The sequence below is a fragment of the Urocampus carinirostris genome, chromosome 2 (genome assembly GCF_059441175.1).
Source record: "Urocampus carinirostris isolate Australia breed hairy pipefish chromosome 2, RoL_Ucar_1.0, whole genome shotgun sequence".
Lineage (NCBI taxonomy): Eukaryota > Metazoa > Chordata > Actinopteri > Syngnathiformes > Syngnathidae > Urocampus > Urocampus carinirostris.
This window is the reverse complement of record NC_142350.1, coordinates 8825780-8845157: the sequence shown is the minus strand read 5'-3', so window position 1 is coordinate 8845157 and position 19378 is coordinate 8825780. Positions and strand designations below refer to the sequence as shown.

At 40.3% G+C, this 19378-nt stretch overlaps 1 protein-coding gene across 2 annotated transcripts in view; it reads right to left on the bottom strand.

Annotated features, from left to right (window-relative positions):
* zbtb10 (zinc finger and BTB domain containing 10) overlaps positions 1–19378 on the bottom strand; it is a 35197-nt gene that overhangs the window by 14995 nt on the left and 824 nt on the right. For both annotated transcript variants that reach the window (XM_088328746.1, XM_088328745.1), the window contains exon 2: positions 66–1047. In XM_088328746.1, the coding sequence (XP_088184872.1) occupies positions 66–1047 (982 nt within the window). The remainder of the gene's footprint in view (positions 1–65; positions 1048–19378) is intronic.

Genomic DNA, 19378 nt, shown 5'->3' with positions numbered 1-19378 from the left:
GATAGAAGGCTCATCAGGATAAAAACAAACAATGAGGGGGGGAAATGTGAATTTTTGCGACATACCGGCATTTTCCGAGAGCGCCGAGAAATCCTCCCGGGGGTAGGAGGCGGATGGCTGGATGAACATGCCCTCGTCAAAGCCCTCCTCGGGCTCAGGCGGGAAGTTGTAGATGAACCTTCGCGTAGTGGCCTGTTTTTTCCGGCGCCCGCTGCCGGCAGCGGAGGCGTCGGGGGCCTCACGCTTTATGGCAGCTGCCGCACCCGGCTCGTTCCAGACAAATACCCGAGCGCGAGCCTCGTTGTTGTCGGCCGAGTCAGATGAGTTGTCGTTGTGCTGGTTCCAGCTACCCGGGGGTCCACCGGGGGGACCGGCCCCCATGGGCGTAACCTCCACATCGCTGGGTTCTTCCTTCACACCGCCCTCGGCATCCTCATTCCCTTGGTTGTTGCCGCTGGCTTTAATAGAGAGCTTAGAGAGTATGCTGGTGGCCCAGAAGTTGCTAGGCTTGCGGTCGGGGCGCCCACGCTGGCCCTCCTTGGCCACCGTCTGCCGTTTGTTGTAGTCCACCACCACTGAGTCGGGTGCCTCCTGCTTGATGCTGATGTTGAGCGCATCTTTGATGAAGGCGCGACACGACTGCACCACCTCCGTCATCTGCAGGTAGCTGGCCACCGACATCACCTCGATGGCATTCTGGCTGGTGAGCAGCAAGTTGCCCGAGTAGAGGAAGTCCAGAATGACAGAGAAACCCTGCACGGCGGCCACATCCAGGTGGGTGACTGTGGCCTGGTCCTGCATCTCACCCTGCGTCAGGCAGTAGAGGGTCTTGAAGTAGCGGCTGCCCGCTACCAGGATGTTCTTGTGGGCGCGAAAGACCTGGCCCGATACCACGATGTTGACGTCGCACAGGATGCCGCTCTTTCGCTGCTTGTTCAGCTCCTGCAGCAGTTGGTAACAGTACGAGTTCTCGTTGGGCTTGTTGCGGCAGTCGTCCTCCGAGGAGTTGGTGGATGGGCTGGCGTTGTCTGAGGGCCTCCTTAACTCCTTAGTGGGGATGCACAAAAACAACACGGTTAAATCAAGGGCAAGGAAATGATAAAAATTTACAGCGTAAAGACTCATTATAGGAGCCAATGGCGAAAATTAGTTCTTTTTTTTGACTGTACAGTTTAACCTCTTTAAACGAGTGCCTCTGAACGTTAGAAGTTCGGTACACATGAGATCGAGTAAGTTTTTTTGATAAAAATCTTGCTCGCTATTTGAGGAAAATCCAGTTCATGAGTAGTTCAAAAAGCTGCCACCAGAGACTGCTCAAGAACGATTACAGCAAGCATCAGCTAGTCCAGTTTACGCATGCAAACTGCTACAGGTATAAAAACAAAATGGGGGAATTTTTGATATAACACAAGTACATCTATTTAATGAGACAGCCAAACTGAGTTTGGTTTTCGGTTTTGACTACAAAGTAAAAACAAACTTTTGGCCGTTTCTTATCTTCTTCCTTTTGCGAACCTACGATTCCTAATCTTTAATTCTCTGGCGGCTGCTCGGTTTCCATGTTCTTCTGGGTAGCGTACAAATCAACACACCATGGTGGACGAAAACACAAAGCATTCAATGGAGGAAAAGCCTCCATCCAGCCTCAGGTAGCACAGTAACTTTCAAATTGCTAGATGCGCTACGGTGTATGAGCACTTTCGCTAACAATACATTGCGTGTAACATCGCGCGTACTCTTCCGTGCAAGCAAGGTATAATGGCAATCAAACAAAAAATGCTTCAAAGTGCATAGAAGGAGCATTTGGTTGGTAATGTGAATGCTCTCACAAAAACATGGGATTTCAGTCAAAAATATTGTAGATCTTGATTTAGCAAAGGCTCAAACCAGTTACATCTCAGTCTCGGGAGTGGGAATCTGACCCTAAGGCTACCAAGTTGGTCTGCGTCTGCTGCTCTGCATGAGAAATAGTGAACACTGCACTATAAGGTGCGCCGCATAAATTGGAGAAAATCTGACTTTCAAGTGTGCCTTATGGTCGTAAAAATACGTTAACTTTATTTTTATGTGTAAAGTAAGTGCTTACGTATCACAGTCCTTTAATCTCATACCTGTCTGCTTTTGCCAACTGGTCCCCGAATTAATTACATACCTGTCAACCTGTACGGTTTTTGCCGTACAGGTTGTTTTTTTTTATGCATTTTAAGACGAGTACGACGTACAAGGAAATCTGTATGGAAAAACGCAAATTTGTCAATGATGGGTACCATCCGGTAGACACAGACTATCACGAAACGGCAAATGAATCAAGTCAAAGGAGTTCGCCGCGGAAGCCTCTATCTCTGTATCTTTTTTTTTTTTGTTGCAAACAAAGCGAGTGGTTTGATGCTACTGTGCACATGAGTCTGCCGCCTGGGGATTTCCCATCATGCATCATTCCGAACAAAAAAAACATATATATGGTGTACGATTATATTGTATTTTGTAGGGGAAAATACGAGTTTGTACGGGCATGGAGCCGTGGAGGTTGACAGGTATGTAATTATTCCAAGTTAGGTCTGCACGATGATCCGAAATCTAATCAATATTGAGATGTAACATAACGCCATTGTGTAATCACAAGAAATTGCGTTTATTTTCAAGGATTTATAGCTCCATGTTTGTGAGTGATGGTGTGTTTTGCCAAACAGAATTGTCAAAGTTTGGGTTTAAACACCACCGGCCAATTAGAGGCAAGATTTAACAACACTAGCCAATAAAGACGAGGCAAAGTTTGTAAGCAGCTTGTACAAGTATGACACACAAAAAGCCTGGCGTGACCCTCGTGTGAGAAGACCGTAACAAAGCTCCCCAAGTGGAGGGCGCGATTTTCTGAAGGTTAAAAGTATGTCAACATTAATAAGTACTCACAAAAAATTTGCACAGAAAACGCACATTTTTACCACTAGGTAAGAGCTAGTAATACACAATTTCACTTTTTAGAAATATATTTTACCAAGATTAGATAAGACTAATTTCAAATTAGTAATATGTTAACAAAATCTGAAAAATACAACGTAGTATTGGTGCAAATTTCTGCCATCTTCTACGTCAGATCATTTTGAATATTAGAACCATTATTTTACCTATATTAATATAAAGTTTAAAATATAGTATAATTAAGAAATAGTTTTTTAAACCATTGGCAAAAAAGTTGCTTTTTTAAGTATTTTTCATTATACTACATTTGTACTTAAATTCAGTAAAGAAAGTTTTTAGTAAAATAAGAAAAATAAAATGGGTACAACTATCTACCATGTTCTATATATATATATATAAATATATATATATATATTTATATACACACACAGTATTTGAGTCACAACAATTAATTAGTTGTACTACATTTTAACCTGTTATTCTAGTAAACAAAACAACAACAAAAAAACTTTGAATTGACTCCCATCCCAAAGTTGTATTTATTACTCTATCCTAAAACACATTTTCATAAAATATAACAATGACTAAAACATACAAATAGTTCTCAATGCTTGCATTATTTTATTTAAGTACACAATGGAAAAGAAATGCGAGTCCTGTTTTACGTTTTTTTTTTTTGTCCGTTATTTCAACGATAAATGCCAGGTTGAGGGCACCAACGTTGTTGTAGGAAACTTAGCCGAAGGCCGTTTTGAGTACAACATGTACAAAATAAAAGCACAATTGTATGTTTATACAAATAGGAAATTTCCCTGGCTGTTGCCTCCACATTACTAAACACCAAAGCGTCAGCAAACACCCCGTGGGTTCCTGACACGCCCTCTGGAGGGGGAGAAACTGGTCTGACAGGCTTCCAAAAGGGGAGCAGGGATACAAATGAGGTACAATGGAAGGATAGGCTGCCTGGACTAGAAGCAATTATATAGACTGAGGTTTTGAGGTGGAATAGTCGCTTCTAAATCAGAAGATTGCATTAGTCTCGGATGAATATGACTAACTTCCATCTCGTTTGAGGCCGTTCTGTGAGACTTTTTGTACGTCCTGTCGTGAGAGATATGCCAATGAAATTTGACGTTGCTCAGAGAAAGTGGTGTCACGTGATAATTTTATGTAACCCTTCAGGCGGTGGAGTGGGATTTTCAGAGGGGATGATCGTGCTCAGAAAATATCCATCCATCCATCCGTTATCAGCACCGCTTATCCTCAGTAGGGTTGCGGGGGTGCTGGAGCCCATTCCAGCAATCATCGGACAGTGGGCAGGGGACACCCTGAACTGGTTGCCAGTCAATCGCAGGGCACACAGGGACAGACAACTCGCTCGCTCATTCACACCTAGGGACAATTTGGACCGGCCAATCCACCTAAGATGCATGTCTTTGGAATGTGGGAGGAAACCGGAGTGCCCGGAGGAAACCCATGAAAGCACAGGAAGAACATGCAAAATCAAAACAGGAGATTCGATCTCATGACATCAGAAATGTGCCGCATACGCGCTAACCACTGTGCCGCCGTGCTGCCCTCTCAGAAAATATATATGTTCGCCAAATTACACACTTCGGTCTTTTCCAGCATTGGAAAGCCCTTTAAAGCATCAACTTTTAATAAAATAAAGACATGCATGATAATGCTTTTCCCCAACAGATCCTGATAACTGATGAGATAAAAACACACTAAAAATCAATTTTAAGTGTGTCTTTTTTTTGTTTACAAATAAAATAATATTATACAGCTTGGGTAACCATCAGTGTTGATAATACCATAACGACGGGTAATTTAACTGATTACTTTTTCCGCCGTCACCGTTCCTGGCGGTCAAAAGCGGTGCACTATTTTGGCTGCAGAACGCCAATGGCAGCATGCCCCCCCTTGGCACACCTGACTCTTTTCAGCGGCGCAGTTTTTGCTTTCCTCTGAGTTCATTTCGTCATGTGTTTTGGGATCATGGCCCAACCTTTCAAAATAGCAACTACAAATATAGTTAGATAGCGATTACGAATATAGTATCTACTGTAATGAAAAAAAATGGTGAATGCTGCAACCGACTTGTGTCGTTTGTGAACGAAACTGCTCTATGAGCCGTCTATTGGAGTGGGAGCTGTTTACCCACCAATCAAGAGCCTGTCCCCTTAGAGACCCTATTTTTCTCTTGTGATCGGTCTATATGCATTTTTCAGGAAAAAGGTTCTGTTACCTCAAATTTGTTCAGTATAAAAAAAAGGTTAAACATTTTGTGTTTGATGTTTTTCTTTGTATATTTATAAATATTTTAATTTATGTTTCTTGCGTTTTTCAGTGTTAATGTTTAAGTGCTGATATTGCTTTATTTTCCCCATTTTCAACACAAAAATAACCTGAAGAGCCATTTGGGAGCCGAAAAAGCTGGCTCTTTTAAGTGAGCCAAGCCAATAAAGCCATTTCTCTGAAAAAAACAAAAAAAACAAAAAACCACAATACCCATCTCTACAAGATTTAATTTATGTAACTCACTTTATATTGTTTACTGCTGATTGTTATTAATTATTGTTTACTGTTTCCCTTTGTGGCACTTTAAGTGTATGATACATCTGTTGCTGGTGATGTGCAATAAATATTACGAGTGTCTATAACACAACTACCTGTCTGTTCCTTGTCTATTCAACTGACTCAAATACAGCTCAAAACATTTCAAATTCTTTGACTCTCAACTTCTTTTTTAAGTAAGGGCAATAGTTACTTTCCCTGGTAAGTAGTTACTTTTACTATAGAGCAATTCAGCTACTGAATCAGTTAATTTTTGGAAGAAAGAAATTTTTAGAGTAACTCTAAATATTTTTTAAAGCAACGTGCTGAACACTGATAACCATACCTTTAAGAATCTAGTGTTGGACAGATCAAAACTTTATCAACCAATCAAATAAAACTTTGTTGTCAGTTATATTGAGAATATTTTTATGAGCACCATATAATGACTGGCCGAAAGTGTATTTATAATGAGAAAATACATCACTACTAAACATTATACAAGTGCTCCAATACTTAGTCACACACATGCCATGGCTAAGAAAAATAGATCATTCTTCTCAAGAGGTATCGTCTTTGCTGTACACATTAGTAGCTGTAAAAAGTAAAAACACTTAAAAATATGCTTACTAAAGAAGTACAAAACGTGAAAATATTTACAAAACTTGGGGTAAGGGTATTACAGAATACAACACTCGTGTTGTAAGATTCTTGATCATGGACTTGGTAGGCGCAGCTGTCACTCTTAACCAACGACTGTTCCCGAAAATGGGCTTCATGCAAAGACGCACAAAATAGTGCCACGATAAAAACTTAGGAAAAAAACCTTCATTCACTAAAGTTTAGAAGCTCGAACACTCAACAGTCTGGACCATGTGATGGTCGAGCACCCTAGAAAGAGGAAGATAGGGCACCCAAAAATTACCTCTATACAAAATCTAAATATATTGTAAGGAGGACCATCCCAAACCATGAGTCTGTTTCTGCGGACATTTCCAGTGACCCGCTTAAATTATGAAGCAGTAGAGAGGGGACACGATCAAGTTATTAGACTACCTTTGAAGAAAAGTATAAACTGTGTATGAAAAAAGTATATATACACAAGTAAAGTCGACTTTTTTTACTTTTTTCTATGGGACCTATAACAGTGACATCATATTTGGCCATCACCAGTTAAATAACGGTCTACCTAATACTTAGAATGGATCCCTGAATAAAAACAAATCTGACATTATCTGGACAACCAAAACCAAACGTGATATCAGTTCACAGGATTGCATTTTCCCCAAAGTTACATCTGAAAGAAAAGACAGCTCAAGAACTAAACAATCAAATGAAATCTTTCTTTCTTAAACGCACAAGTCAAATATCGCACCCAAAACATAAACAGCGCAGTCCTGGGATGTTGGCTACTTTATGATGTTTTCATTTCCACTTAACCGCTAGGAGGTTTGGGCATTAATGTTTTTTTTAAGTAGTTATTTCTTGACAAGATTCTTACGACATTTTGATAAAATAAAATAGGGTAGTGACACACTTTTGAGCTTGCTGCATGAATGAAGGAGAGCACAAGTGAGTCTCACAATGAAAATGGGTCACAGTGCTTAGCTTTCTGTTGGTGGCAGTTAGGGGAATTTGTATGGTACCACTAAAGATCCCGTCTACTATAGCAATGTCAGATTGAACTACTGGCATAGACTTATGCACCATACGCCCAACTAATTTCAACCCTAACCCTAATTTCAACAAAATGTTCTGCTCAATCTCAAATAAAGAACATTTTGTCAGGTTAAGTATCAGCATGCAATTAAGATATCAATGTCTACCTTTTTATTTTAACTCTGGATTTGAGCTTTAAATATGGACTGAAAAAGAAAAGCTGCAGATACTTGTTGCCATGTGAAAAATGAGACAAAACTTCATTTTATATCAGAACACAACAATGCAGGGGTCTCAAACGTGGTGCCCGCGAACACCAGGTAACTCCCTTTGAACACCTGAATAACCGCGAACATGTTCCGAATAAAGCTCACCAGTAATGCGTAATTGCGATATCCTAGGTAGATTTGATTTCTAAAGATGTTTTATCAGTTGAAGTAAGCTTCTAAAAATTATAACATGGTACTAACATAGTAATACATAATAATAACAAAAGTTGTTTTATATATTCTGGAAGCGGCTCTTCGTCACAATTTTGTTAAGGCTGCAGTCATCTCTCTTGGTTGTGCAGCGTTTCCGGCCACATTTTTCCCTTCCAACAGACTTTTTGTGGATATGCTTTGAAACTGCACTCTGTGAACAGCCTGCTCTTTGAGAAATTTCTTTTTGTGTCTTACCCTCCTGATGGAGGGTATCAATGATGGTCCTCTGGACAGCAGTCAGATCAGCAGTGATTTAGTTTACTGAACCAAGCTGAGTGTTTTTAAGGCTCAGGAAACCCTCGCAAGGTGTTTCGAGTTAATTAGATGATTCAGGTGATTAGTTGAATAGCCTACTTGTATACTTTTTCATGATATTCTAATATTTTGAGATAGGATTTTTGAGTTTTCTTAAGCTGTAAGCCAAATTCAGCAATATTAAAATAATAAAAGGCTTGAAATAGTTCAGTTGATGTGTAATGAATCCAGAATGTATGACATTTTTGTTTTTTTAATTGCATTACAGAAAATAAAGAACTTTATCACAATATTCTAATTTTCTGAGACAGTCCAGTATATATCATATGAGATAATACCACTGCGACAGCCTAGCAACCAATTCAGGGTTACCCCTGCCCACTGCCCGAAGATAGCTGGGATGGGCTCCAGCACCCCCGCGACCCTACTGAGGATAAGCGGTGCAGATAATGAATGGATGGATGGATATAATACTGTAAAATTCTGACTATTACCAAGACTTTTCCCCAAGCTATGAGCTCTGTGGCTTATGCAATGCTGCGGCTAATTAATCAATTTTTTTTCTAATGGCCGTCGGGGTGCCCGATCAGTAAGAGTGAGACAGGTGGAATATATGTGTAGTGGAAGACGCAAGTTTAATGTAACTTAGCGCTTTGTGAATGAATAAAACAAGCATGAACAGACTCTCATCATGGAAAAGGTGTCAATCGTAAGAGTAAGGCTAACTACCACATTGTGGTAACAAGTGACGAGTCTATTTGTAAACGGAAATAAAGTGGCATAAGAAACGGACTACAAGAAGCAACATTCAACAAAGCAGAAATGTTTAAGGTGGATTTCTATTTTCCAGTCAGCATTATTGTGTGATTTCGAATAAATATTTTACATGGTTGGATTCTATGGATTGTCCTGGATGTACGCAGCCATTTTTGGACATTCAGAGAAGTCGACGACGGCCAGGGGACGTAATGGGAGTTACGTCGGCTTGATAGTTTTCAGGTATCTTGTTTCAGACTGATAATGATTTTTCTCTGATGAATATACAGACTCTGCCCTACTTATGAACAAGATGGGTACCGGACGATCGTTCGTAAGTTGCTTCAGTGCTATATTTTGTATGCTTAAGGTTTATACAAGTATGTTTAAGGCTTGTATAAGTAAACTGAATTGTTTTGTACATAAAAAACCCATTTCATTAAAAAAAACAAACAAAAAAACATTTTGAAGATGGGCTTCAAGAGGTCCTCCTCCATGGTTTAGAGTGGACGAAAAAAAAAGCGATCCCACCATTTTCTTTACCGCATCAAGCTTTCTTATTCCACTTTCATTTCAAAAGAAACGACTGGCCTCTTTTTACACTTTACACCAACCATATTGAATGGATGCAGGAGATAAACAATAAAAATGTCAAAATTCTTAGCGCGCTGGAGATTCCAATTATATGTGGCATGTCATATTTCAGTGACTGGTGACATAGTATAGACACGTATTTGTATATCAAAAGTCTAGTGGCCCATCGGCAGGCTGTCAGAACGTTAAGGTTGGTTGGATGTCTTAGGCAAGTACAGCCTGGTCGTGCCCATCCCTCTCCAGGCCAACATATATACTGTATATTATTAAAACTCTTTCAGTGTACAATATTTCTTAGTAAAAATCTCTCAATCTCACTAGTCAGGTGTGGTTCAACACAAAGATAATAATAATAATAATAATTTCCTTGTATTGTCATTCTGTGTAACAATGTACACAGAACGAAATGTCGATTACACCTGACCCGTTGTAGCGAGCCGATGCAGCCGCAGCCAACAGAGGGCGCCGCCGACCACTTTTTAAGTCTTAGGAATGACTCGGCCGGGGCGCGAACCACCGACCTCCCAGTCTCAAAGCGGGCGCCTTACCATCTAGGCTACTGAGCTGGTATGTTTTTTCCTTTAAAAATGCACTAGATAGATAGATAGATAGATAGATACTTTATTCATCCCCGAAGGGAAATTCACTTTTCCAGCAGCATCCCTAAGCTGAGAACAATCGAAAATAACACGGGAGCTGCTGGAGTGGCTGCCATTCGTGACGGCGCCGGAGAAACGATTCAATTTGAATCATGTACAAACAAACAATTGAATCATGTACAAGAAACGATTCAATTTGAATCATGTACAAACAAACAAACAATTGAATCATGTACAAACAAACAAACAAAATATTAGGTGCGGCTTATAATCAGGTGCGCTCTTTAGTCCCGAAAATTATAGTATGTATGTGTACACACACACACACACACACACACGCACACACACACACACAATGGTAGCCCTTCAAGGTAATCAGTAACAAAAAGTAGCTGTCAGCTTCAAAAAAGGTAGGTGAATACTGCAATATTACAATTTAAGAAAAAAAATAAAAAGTTTAAAATTTCCCTCATTATAATATAGCCATCCAGTAATAAATGAGGGACAAAAGATTCCCTTCGACTGAGCCCCTTACCTTTTTGAAGGTGCTCTTATATAGTTATATCATCTCTAATGGTGGACATTTTTGTAGAGTGAAACAAAGAGTAAGACTAGGAGGAGGGCCATCCCAAGATGAATGACGGGAAGGGGAGCTGGCAGAATAGTTGACCCTGTAACGGCTGCCCCCATATCCACCCCTCACGGCCGCTCCAGCAAACTAAAGAGCAAGGGCAGTATGCATCCAGCGCATACACATATAATACCAGTGTGTTTATTACACAGACACAACTACACTAACACCATAAAGAAGACGCCTACATACTGAGGTGTTTAATGATTTTTTTGGGTAACAAAATTGCTCAGCAGATGTCCTAATCCAGAATAATTCACATTTCTCTGGCATTTTTGCCCCCCCGCCTAACACCAGAAAGTAAAAACCGCCCCGGCCCCCCACCCCTACAGCTGGGGTTTCAGCCGATTAAATCCATTTCTCTGAGGTCCCCACCCAGCCCCCACTCTCTTGCACAGCAGCCCGGGCACACAGGATGGCATATAAAGGGGAGAGATGAGCGGGTGGGGTGGTGGGCTGGGGTTTATCATCCATCCCCGGCCACACAGCTGGAGGGAGGAAGAGCGAGCGAGTTCCGAGGGATTGAGAGAGCGAATGGGAACAAGCTTTTGCAGGCTGGACGACACGCTCCCTATAATGGCTGAAAAGAAGGCTCATAATGGAGGAAAAGTTACAATGGCCAGATAAGAAATGGCTGATAGGAGCCAGACCTCAAGAGAAAAAGCAAGGCGGGCGGAGGATGGAACGCCAGCGAGTGCCTAAGTCGACGGGTCACCCCATTTTTGAGTGGCCTTCACAATGGCCTGCGTTTTTCCCCAGGCTCATTGTCCACTCACTGTGGGCCTTTTGTGAAATCATTTCTTCTCCCTCCTACTGCACAGTACGGAGCCAGGGGGTGCGCCCATGCCACCGACAAGGCCAGTCAGGCCACGACGAGGGAAAAAGAAAGCTGATTAAACCTCTAAAGACGTTAAAACAGTCACCAAATTAGCAAAAAATACAAACTAATATGACTAAATTGTGCACCAAACTATGAAAATCCAGTCACCATTGCAGATTAAATTAGCACCAACCCCTAAAAAAATGGACTCGACGGATATTTATTTGGATTCTGTTGATAAGTTGGCCATAATGTGCTTGGAAAAGATCATTTTCAAACGTTATTTTCAATTGGCAATGTATTTTATTTCAATTATATTCAAGTCCTGCCCCTATTTTGAACAACAGAGCTCATGTTCAAATTGTTATGAAGATAATGTATATATATATATATATATATATATATATATATATGGTTTTGGTTTGAACCATTTTATTGACACTATTAACAGCAAATAAACAATGTGAGGTTTGAACAATTTTTCGCGACAGTTTTAACAGCAGTTAAGCATATTCACAATTTTGTTATATCTGACAAAAATGAGGAACGCTTCGCGAATTTGCGCGTCATCCTGTATATAAAACATATGTTCTGTGCTCTCAATGGGGCAGAATTCCTAAATCACTGCTGTTGGGGGTGGGATATGGGCGGGGCAAAGAATCAAACACTAATTTCTGACAAAGCCTTTTCTAAGCATTACCTTTATACAAAAGGGTTTCTTTTAAGTAGGTGTAAGGCAATATCACACGGATACAAACATTCGACACAAAATGTCTCGACATGAAAACATCAATAAACTATAAGTGTTACTTTAAGGTTGTCCTGGAGATGGTATAATTTTACAAACGTAGCCCTTATATTTTGACCCACATGTGTGGCAGAACCGACTGTGTCGGACTTAAAAAGGTTGCACCGTGTACTGAGAATTTGTTGAACCTGTTAATGATTAGTCAACCCACTCAGCTCAAGGCAGCCATGTCAGTCATTTGCACTCCAGTCTATGAAGAAAATTTGTACGAGTTCAGGACGTGTTTGTTAGTTGAATTCTAAGGCATCCTTTTTCCGGATGGGGCAGTTAGGACTCTGGAATAAAAAAAATCTCAAAGGTTTCAAACGGGGAAAAAAAATACTTCTACTTTTTAAAAATCATCAATTAGTTACAGCTGTGCAACTTAGCGATTGATTCCTGTGCATTTTTCATTTTCCTTTAAAGTCAAAAGTTGCCTTTGCATGGTTATATTTTTGCTTCACCCTTTACGGTTCACAATTCCCTTAACTATTTGGGTTGTTGGGGCACCACCTCCTGTGTAACAATTCCAATCTTTAACATTACAGAATTTACATTTTGCCAAAGTAATTCCCAATTCCTTTCTAGATTTTACATATTACACAAAAAAAGGATGATAACTTTCCAAGATGATATAATGAATAACATTTAAGAATATGTGGTCAGGACACATAGCAAATACAGTGGTGGGCCATCAGGGCCTGGAAGGCCTTCTCTGCTGGTTAAAAATGTATCTGAATCATGTGATGTTATTTATATTTTGTCCATGAATGTTGATTAAATAATTACAAATTGTCAGTTTCCTTTGATTGCTTTCCCCCTGGTTGTGCTGCTTTCAGAGGTGTTCTTTCATATTAAAGCATTTAACCAATGACATTTCTGCAATTACTTGTCGCCAGGGTGAGAAATCTACCTGGAAGCCTTCACAAGCAGCCCTGTGGGCCCTAAAGAATGAAAAGTGACAATAAAGCTGTTGGTTTAGCCAATCAGATGGTGAGTTGTCAAATCATCGCTTTCCTAGGTGGGTAGGTGGGTAGGTAGATAGATAGTCTTCCAAAATTATAATTGCAAATGTATTAGGTTACTATTAATGTTTTTATGTTTTGCAGCTGTAGCTGCCTTATATGTTTGATAGCCATAAAATCGTTAAAAGAGTTGGATTGATTCAGCCAACTGAGAGTCTAGGTGTGAAATGCACAGCACGCTAATGGCCTATGACTAACAAAAACACTTGCAGGGCCCTTTAAGGCAGGGTTTTCCAACCTTTTCATGCTCAGAGTACTTTGTTACTAATTAGTGCAAGTAACACAGAAAAGGTGCCCATAGTTGTGCTTAAGGGGCACCCTGGTGCTGGCCCCCCGTTGGAGACCCGTGCTCTAAATTCAATTAAATTGTGATTTGAAAACTATGGCGTACAGATGGATGACAGGTGGAAAACAACAAACAGTGAGGGAGAGGTTGAACTTGCCACAACACAAATAAAACGGGACCTAAACAAACCCAAACTCCGCCCCCTCGAGTGCCTAGCGGATTTGGAACAAACATGACACACCTTTATAATGGTAATCCAGCAGTGTCGCCATATAGGAATTAAAGCCCCCACCCAAAAATCTACACAGTCTCATGACCGGACCCCTGGGGCCAGTGGTGGTGAATTCAAAGAAAAAAAGTCAGTTAGAGGCCCCACCTCTCAACTCGCAGCCAACCAGCCGGTCCCCACATTCTTGAACAATACAGCTGTGTGCATGTTGCCCAAGGTGTGGGAGGACCGCCGAGTGTCTCCTGGCCTCTCAACAATGTCCCACTAGAGAAGAAGTAGACAAGGAGGGAGCAGTGTGTAGGGGGGTCCACAGAGTCGCAAATTCAGCAAGAATCCTCCCTCTGGCGTCATCCCACCCTATTTTACTGACAGGCAGGCCCCAATAAACATCCCGTCGGCAGCGCTATCTAGCCAGACCGCAAACAGCCACTCCCACCAAAACTTGGGAAGGCCTCGTCTTTGTCAAAGGGACAATAAAGGGGTGAAACGACCCCCTCAATTTTCAGCCCTTGGGGATCACTTTGGTTATCCGGTCTTTGACCCAGACGGGCGGGGCATCAAAGTGGACCTTAAGGGAGGGGTACCTTTTTATCCCAAAAGCTCCAGACTAAACTTTGGCTTTGAGGAGTGAACATGAGGTTTCCTTACTAGTTGGTAAAATACATCCTTCCAACTCCCCTCCCCAATTAAAAAAATGGGGGTTTTCAACCTACACTGCAAAGCGGACAAAGGTTGGTGTGCCTGTTGAAAACCAAAACTGAAACTAAATTCCTGCAAACAGAAACAGCAGCATAGTGGGTTTTCTTTGCGATGACAAATGCAATAGAAATTCAAATCAAGTCAAATTTATTTATATAGCCCTTAATCACAAAAATGTCTCAAAGGGCAGCACAGGATTACAATCACACCATTACCTGATCTTAAACCAACACGCGGGTAAGAAATTAAATAAATAAATAAGATAAGAAATGAAATAAGAAATAAAACACATCAGCAGTTTCTTCTTTAAGAAAAAGTTTCTTTCCTAAAGTGTTTTGTTGTAAAATATTTCTCATATCTAGATATTTTTTTCCTAAATTATGCAGTCTTTTTAATTATGTGGCACATGATAATAACCACAAGAAACATCCGTACATTGAAAAATGCATCTTTCATTAAACATACTCCGGATTTATTCAAAACTGAAATTAAAGCAATTCTTCGGACTGCATGCATTTAATTTCAAATACGTCTGTCAGGCAGTCTGGCGTAGAGCTAAGCTCTAGTTTATAGTGAAATATCGTGTAAAAAAATGTACAAAGCATTTCATCATAACCATAATGGCTAGAACATTACTAGAATTCCATAAAGCCGGGACACTTAAAATCTTTATGCATCACCAATCTACCGCAAGGTCTGCTATGCAAGTGTTTTTTTGCACCGGTTCCAGGATAAAATGCTCCCAAACTTGAGATTTTGATATGAATAGTTTATGTTGATGCAGCCAAGTATGCATGGTACCGCTCCAGAGATGCTATTGGCTATTGAGCAAGAGACGTCCCACTCACAATAATCAACAATGAATTTCATTGTCGACTATTTCTTTTATCGATTTTTGTCAACATTGTCAACTAATCGTTGCGGCCCTAAGTCTTAACGTAAAATGCTTAAAACAGAAACCAAAGAGTATTTTCCAGACGATATATGAAAAACATTTCGCATAAGACTATTTTTGGCGGTGTGCCTTTTAATTTGGGACATAGCCCTGAAAATCGGTTATCAATTAACATGTCTAAAAATGTATTTTTAAGTTCAATTTTTGAAGCGAATATTAGCTTTGCTAAAAGATAAAAGCAGATGGGCATATAAAGGATCTTTGAACTCAGATGGGCACACAGACATAATAGAGAAAATATTACACTTTCAACTTTTAAGTACGCCTCAAATGTTTCAAAGATCATTGAAAATTCTTGTTTGGCAAACTAGCATGGAAATTACTCAATATGTTGGAACATTTAAAGGTATTTAAATTTCTAAAAATGCAGATAAATAAATTGCTGAATGTGTATAAAAAACAGCACGGCGGCGCAGTGGTTAGCGCTTGTGCGGCACAGTTCATGTCATGGGAACCTGTCGTGGGTTCAAATCCAGCTCCAGACTTTCTGTGCGGAGTTTGTATGTTCTCCCCGTGCTTGCGTGGGTTTCCTCCGGGCACTCCGGTTTCCTCCCACATTCCAAAGACATGCATTTCAGGTGAATTGGCCGGTCCAAATTGTCCCTAAGTGTGAATGAGCGAATGCGTTGTCTGTCCCTGTGTGCCCTGCGATTGGCTGGCAACCAGTTCAGGGTGTCCCCTGCCCACTGCCCGATGATTGCTGGGATGGGCTCCAGCCCCCCGCGACCCTACTGAGGATAAGCGGTACGGCTAATGAGATGAGATGAGAGATGAGGTGTATAAAAAATTGTGAATTTCTCTGTCAATGCAAAGAAAAATATCCGTCCTTTCACATTTGAACCCACGAACTTCATTTTGGTAGTAAACCGCAGCTAAGTATTAGCATCACAAGCTAAAATGATAGCAGGACACCACTTTGCCATGTGTGGCGTACGTGCAGGGGTTCTTGTTGCCGGGAAGAATCTGCCCCCCTAATCCACCGGCAGCACTCTCCTTCCCAATTAGACGTGTGTACAAGTTAGTGGATCACGTTAAGTCATTCTGATTAGCCGTTGCGTGTGGCAAAGGACGGAACTAAATGCGGTTGTCCAATCCTCTTGCGAGTCAAACAGTCTTCGCCAGTCGGCCATGACAGATCGCTCGACGTCGGCAGGAAACGCTCTTTGACACCAAATTGAGATCGACTGCGATCGGCGGCGAAACACGCCCTGGCTTTATGGCATCTGAGAACTGCCGTGCAAATCTCGGACCCATAAAAAAAGATAAAAATGCACGTAGTCTTTACAGTTACGTTGCTGTCAAATATTAGGGCATGATGCACCCCCCCAAAAGGATCATACAGGAATAAAGACAACAGCAATTAAATTATAAAATACTAATTGATATTGTAGTACTGTACCTTGAAATGTATATATCTAAAAAGTGTAGGTTCAGACAAGAAGCCATAAAGCTTTCATATACAAGAGACCCCTGGGATACGGCGTCCCAGTTTTTACCTTATAGTGTGGAATAAGAGATTTTTTGAGGCCCTTCTTTACAGCATTTATTACATCAACTACAAATGATTTCAAACTTTAAGTATGAGAAGTTGTCTCCAAAATGCCTGTCATTGGTCAATATCATATTTTGCTGGTCTGAAATTGGTTTGCATTACCGCATCATGAAAATGCCAATATGCTATTAGCTAAACTACCACAAAGCCTTATTCTCAACATTGAATTCTGAATCTCGAGTGATTCGTGAAAATGTTGCATTTTGGCAATACTGTATTTTTTGTACTGTATTAATCGCTTTGGGTCTTAAAGCTTGCAGTGATGCTTAAAGGAGTGCTGCTTAAAGGAGTGCTGCGGGGATGAATAAATTATCCATCTATCTATCTAAAATATAATAACCAAGGCAACTAAGCTTCGCTACCCTCGCGAATTTGCGTGGCTGTAACCAATTGACGATCTGGACGTTTTTTTTTTAAAATAAGGAGAAAATTGAAGCATGAAAATCTTCTAAGGGCATGACAATCTTTTAAAGTGGGAGTTTAGAAACCAGGTACAATTTAATCTGTTGTCGTCTTCCCCCATCTGCATCCACTTGATCAATTTGATTTTTCTTTTACATGTACATGCCAGCTAATCATATACATATATATTACACACAAGTAGTACTTACTGTATAATATTTTATTTGTATGGTTTTATTTAGAGTACCAGGGTTTGGTACCAATTATCATAGGTTTCTCTTCCTCGCCATACAACAATTTCACTTCCCTAATCCCCACATAACAAAATGTCGTATCCCGGGGTATATTGTACTGCATAGCAATACATAAAGTCTATCAATACCATATGAACTAAAGTTTCCCTGGAAAACTGTCTAAAACAGGCGGTAAGGGACAGACATAGAACAAAATTAAGGAAAATTATTTGGCAATGTAGGGAGAGGCGTGACTCGGCTCTGTTGTTACTGTTCATGCCGTGATTACATTTCATTGACAGGTGGGAAGCGGTATGGGGGCAGGGCTTTATTGATGAGAACTAGTATAAAATTATTCAACACTAATCAACAGAACTAAATAATATGCCTATATCCTGAAGAAAATGTAATTTAGAAGCACCCAAAAGTCATGGAACTGACCAATTTCCACTGTATTACTCGGATTATTTACCACAAATAATCGTATGTTTTTGGTGATTTCAGGAAAACTTAAACAGTTTACCTAAGTTGGAGGATCTTCTCAGCTTGAGACCTACACGCCCTAATCATATAATGTGCCCCAAAGGGTGAACAGAAGGTCCAGTTAATTCGCAAAAATGTGGATGACAAGGGGGGAGTGGGGGTCAGGTGATGCCATGTCATTCTATTAAGTGTCAGACTCGAGGTCTGCATGCCAGATCCGACCCGCTACATTATTTAATGGGCATATTTTTCTACAACTTTATATTTTCTACAAATTACTGACCATTTTTTGTGGAAAAATAAACATTTAAATACAGAACTATTATATTTAGTTAAAGTATAAAATATTGTCAAACAATCCCTCATAATAAAGCAAATCTGAGCAAAATGCAACTAAAAGTGATGGAAAATGGTCAACTATCTTTGTTTGAATTGAGAATTTGCATTTTGTTCTCTTAATGTGCACAAATAAACCTAATCAAGAACATACTGAATGAACACTGGCTTCTTGGTGAGATTCCTGCACTTTTTGTCATGTTCCTGTTGTATTAGGGGCATCCATTTCACCAAGCTTCCCCTCCACACATTTTTTCTCTCTCTCTGGTCCAGTATGGATTTTTTGGGGGGTCATTCTGGCACAACGCCTCTAATTTAGCTCCCAAGAGGAGGAGGAGGGGGAAGGTTGAGTAAAAAGCAGCAGAGGTCACCAGAGAGTGCGAACCTTGAGAGGGCCCAAGGTGGGGGGATTGTGGCTACCCTTGTCATTGTGACCTCTGGCTAGATAGCAATCAAGACAGATGCTGATGCAAAGAAAACAAGAAGATGAGAAACTGGGTTTATGTACAGTTCCAAATTAAATTAAACCGCTTGCACTCTTTAAACATTGGAGTGCAAACCACATAAACCATGTAATTTTTAAAAATGGTACCTCGATAATTATTGTTGCCACCATCAATTGTCTGTAAATACTGTTATTCCACTGTATAAGAATTGAATGCATAAAATTGTGTTTACTGAAGTCAACAAAATGACTTTGTAAGATGATTCTTTACTAACTCATTTGCCAATATTTCTTATAATAGTATATTAATTCAAGATGTATGATTTTTGTTATAGCATTGTTTATAAGGCTATTCTCTTTAAATATATGTTAAGATGTCTGCGTTTAGAACAAATTACAAGACCTTGTTCTGTTGGCGATTTGAAGCATTAATTTTACAATTTATTGTATCCTGTCGAGGTAAGTGAAAGATGAGGTATGGAACGATTGATTTTTTTTTAAATTATACTAGCGAGATTTTAAGTATATCCACCCAGGCTTTAACCACATTAGTCGTCGCCCAATCCCGGCTAAAAACCGAAGAAGCTACGTGCTAGTTTAGCCTCAAGCTAGCTCCTAAGCTAATTAGCGACAAAGCGAACAACGGGGTTTCAAAGCTCACTTTCCGCTTGA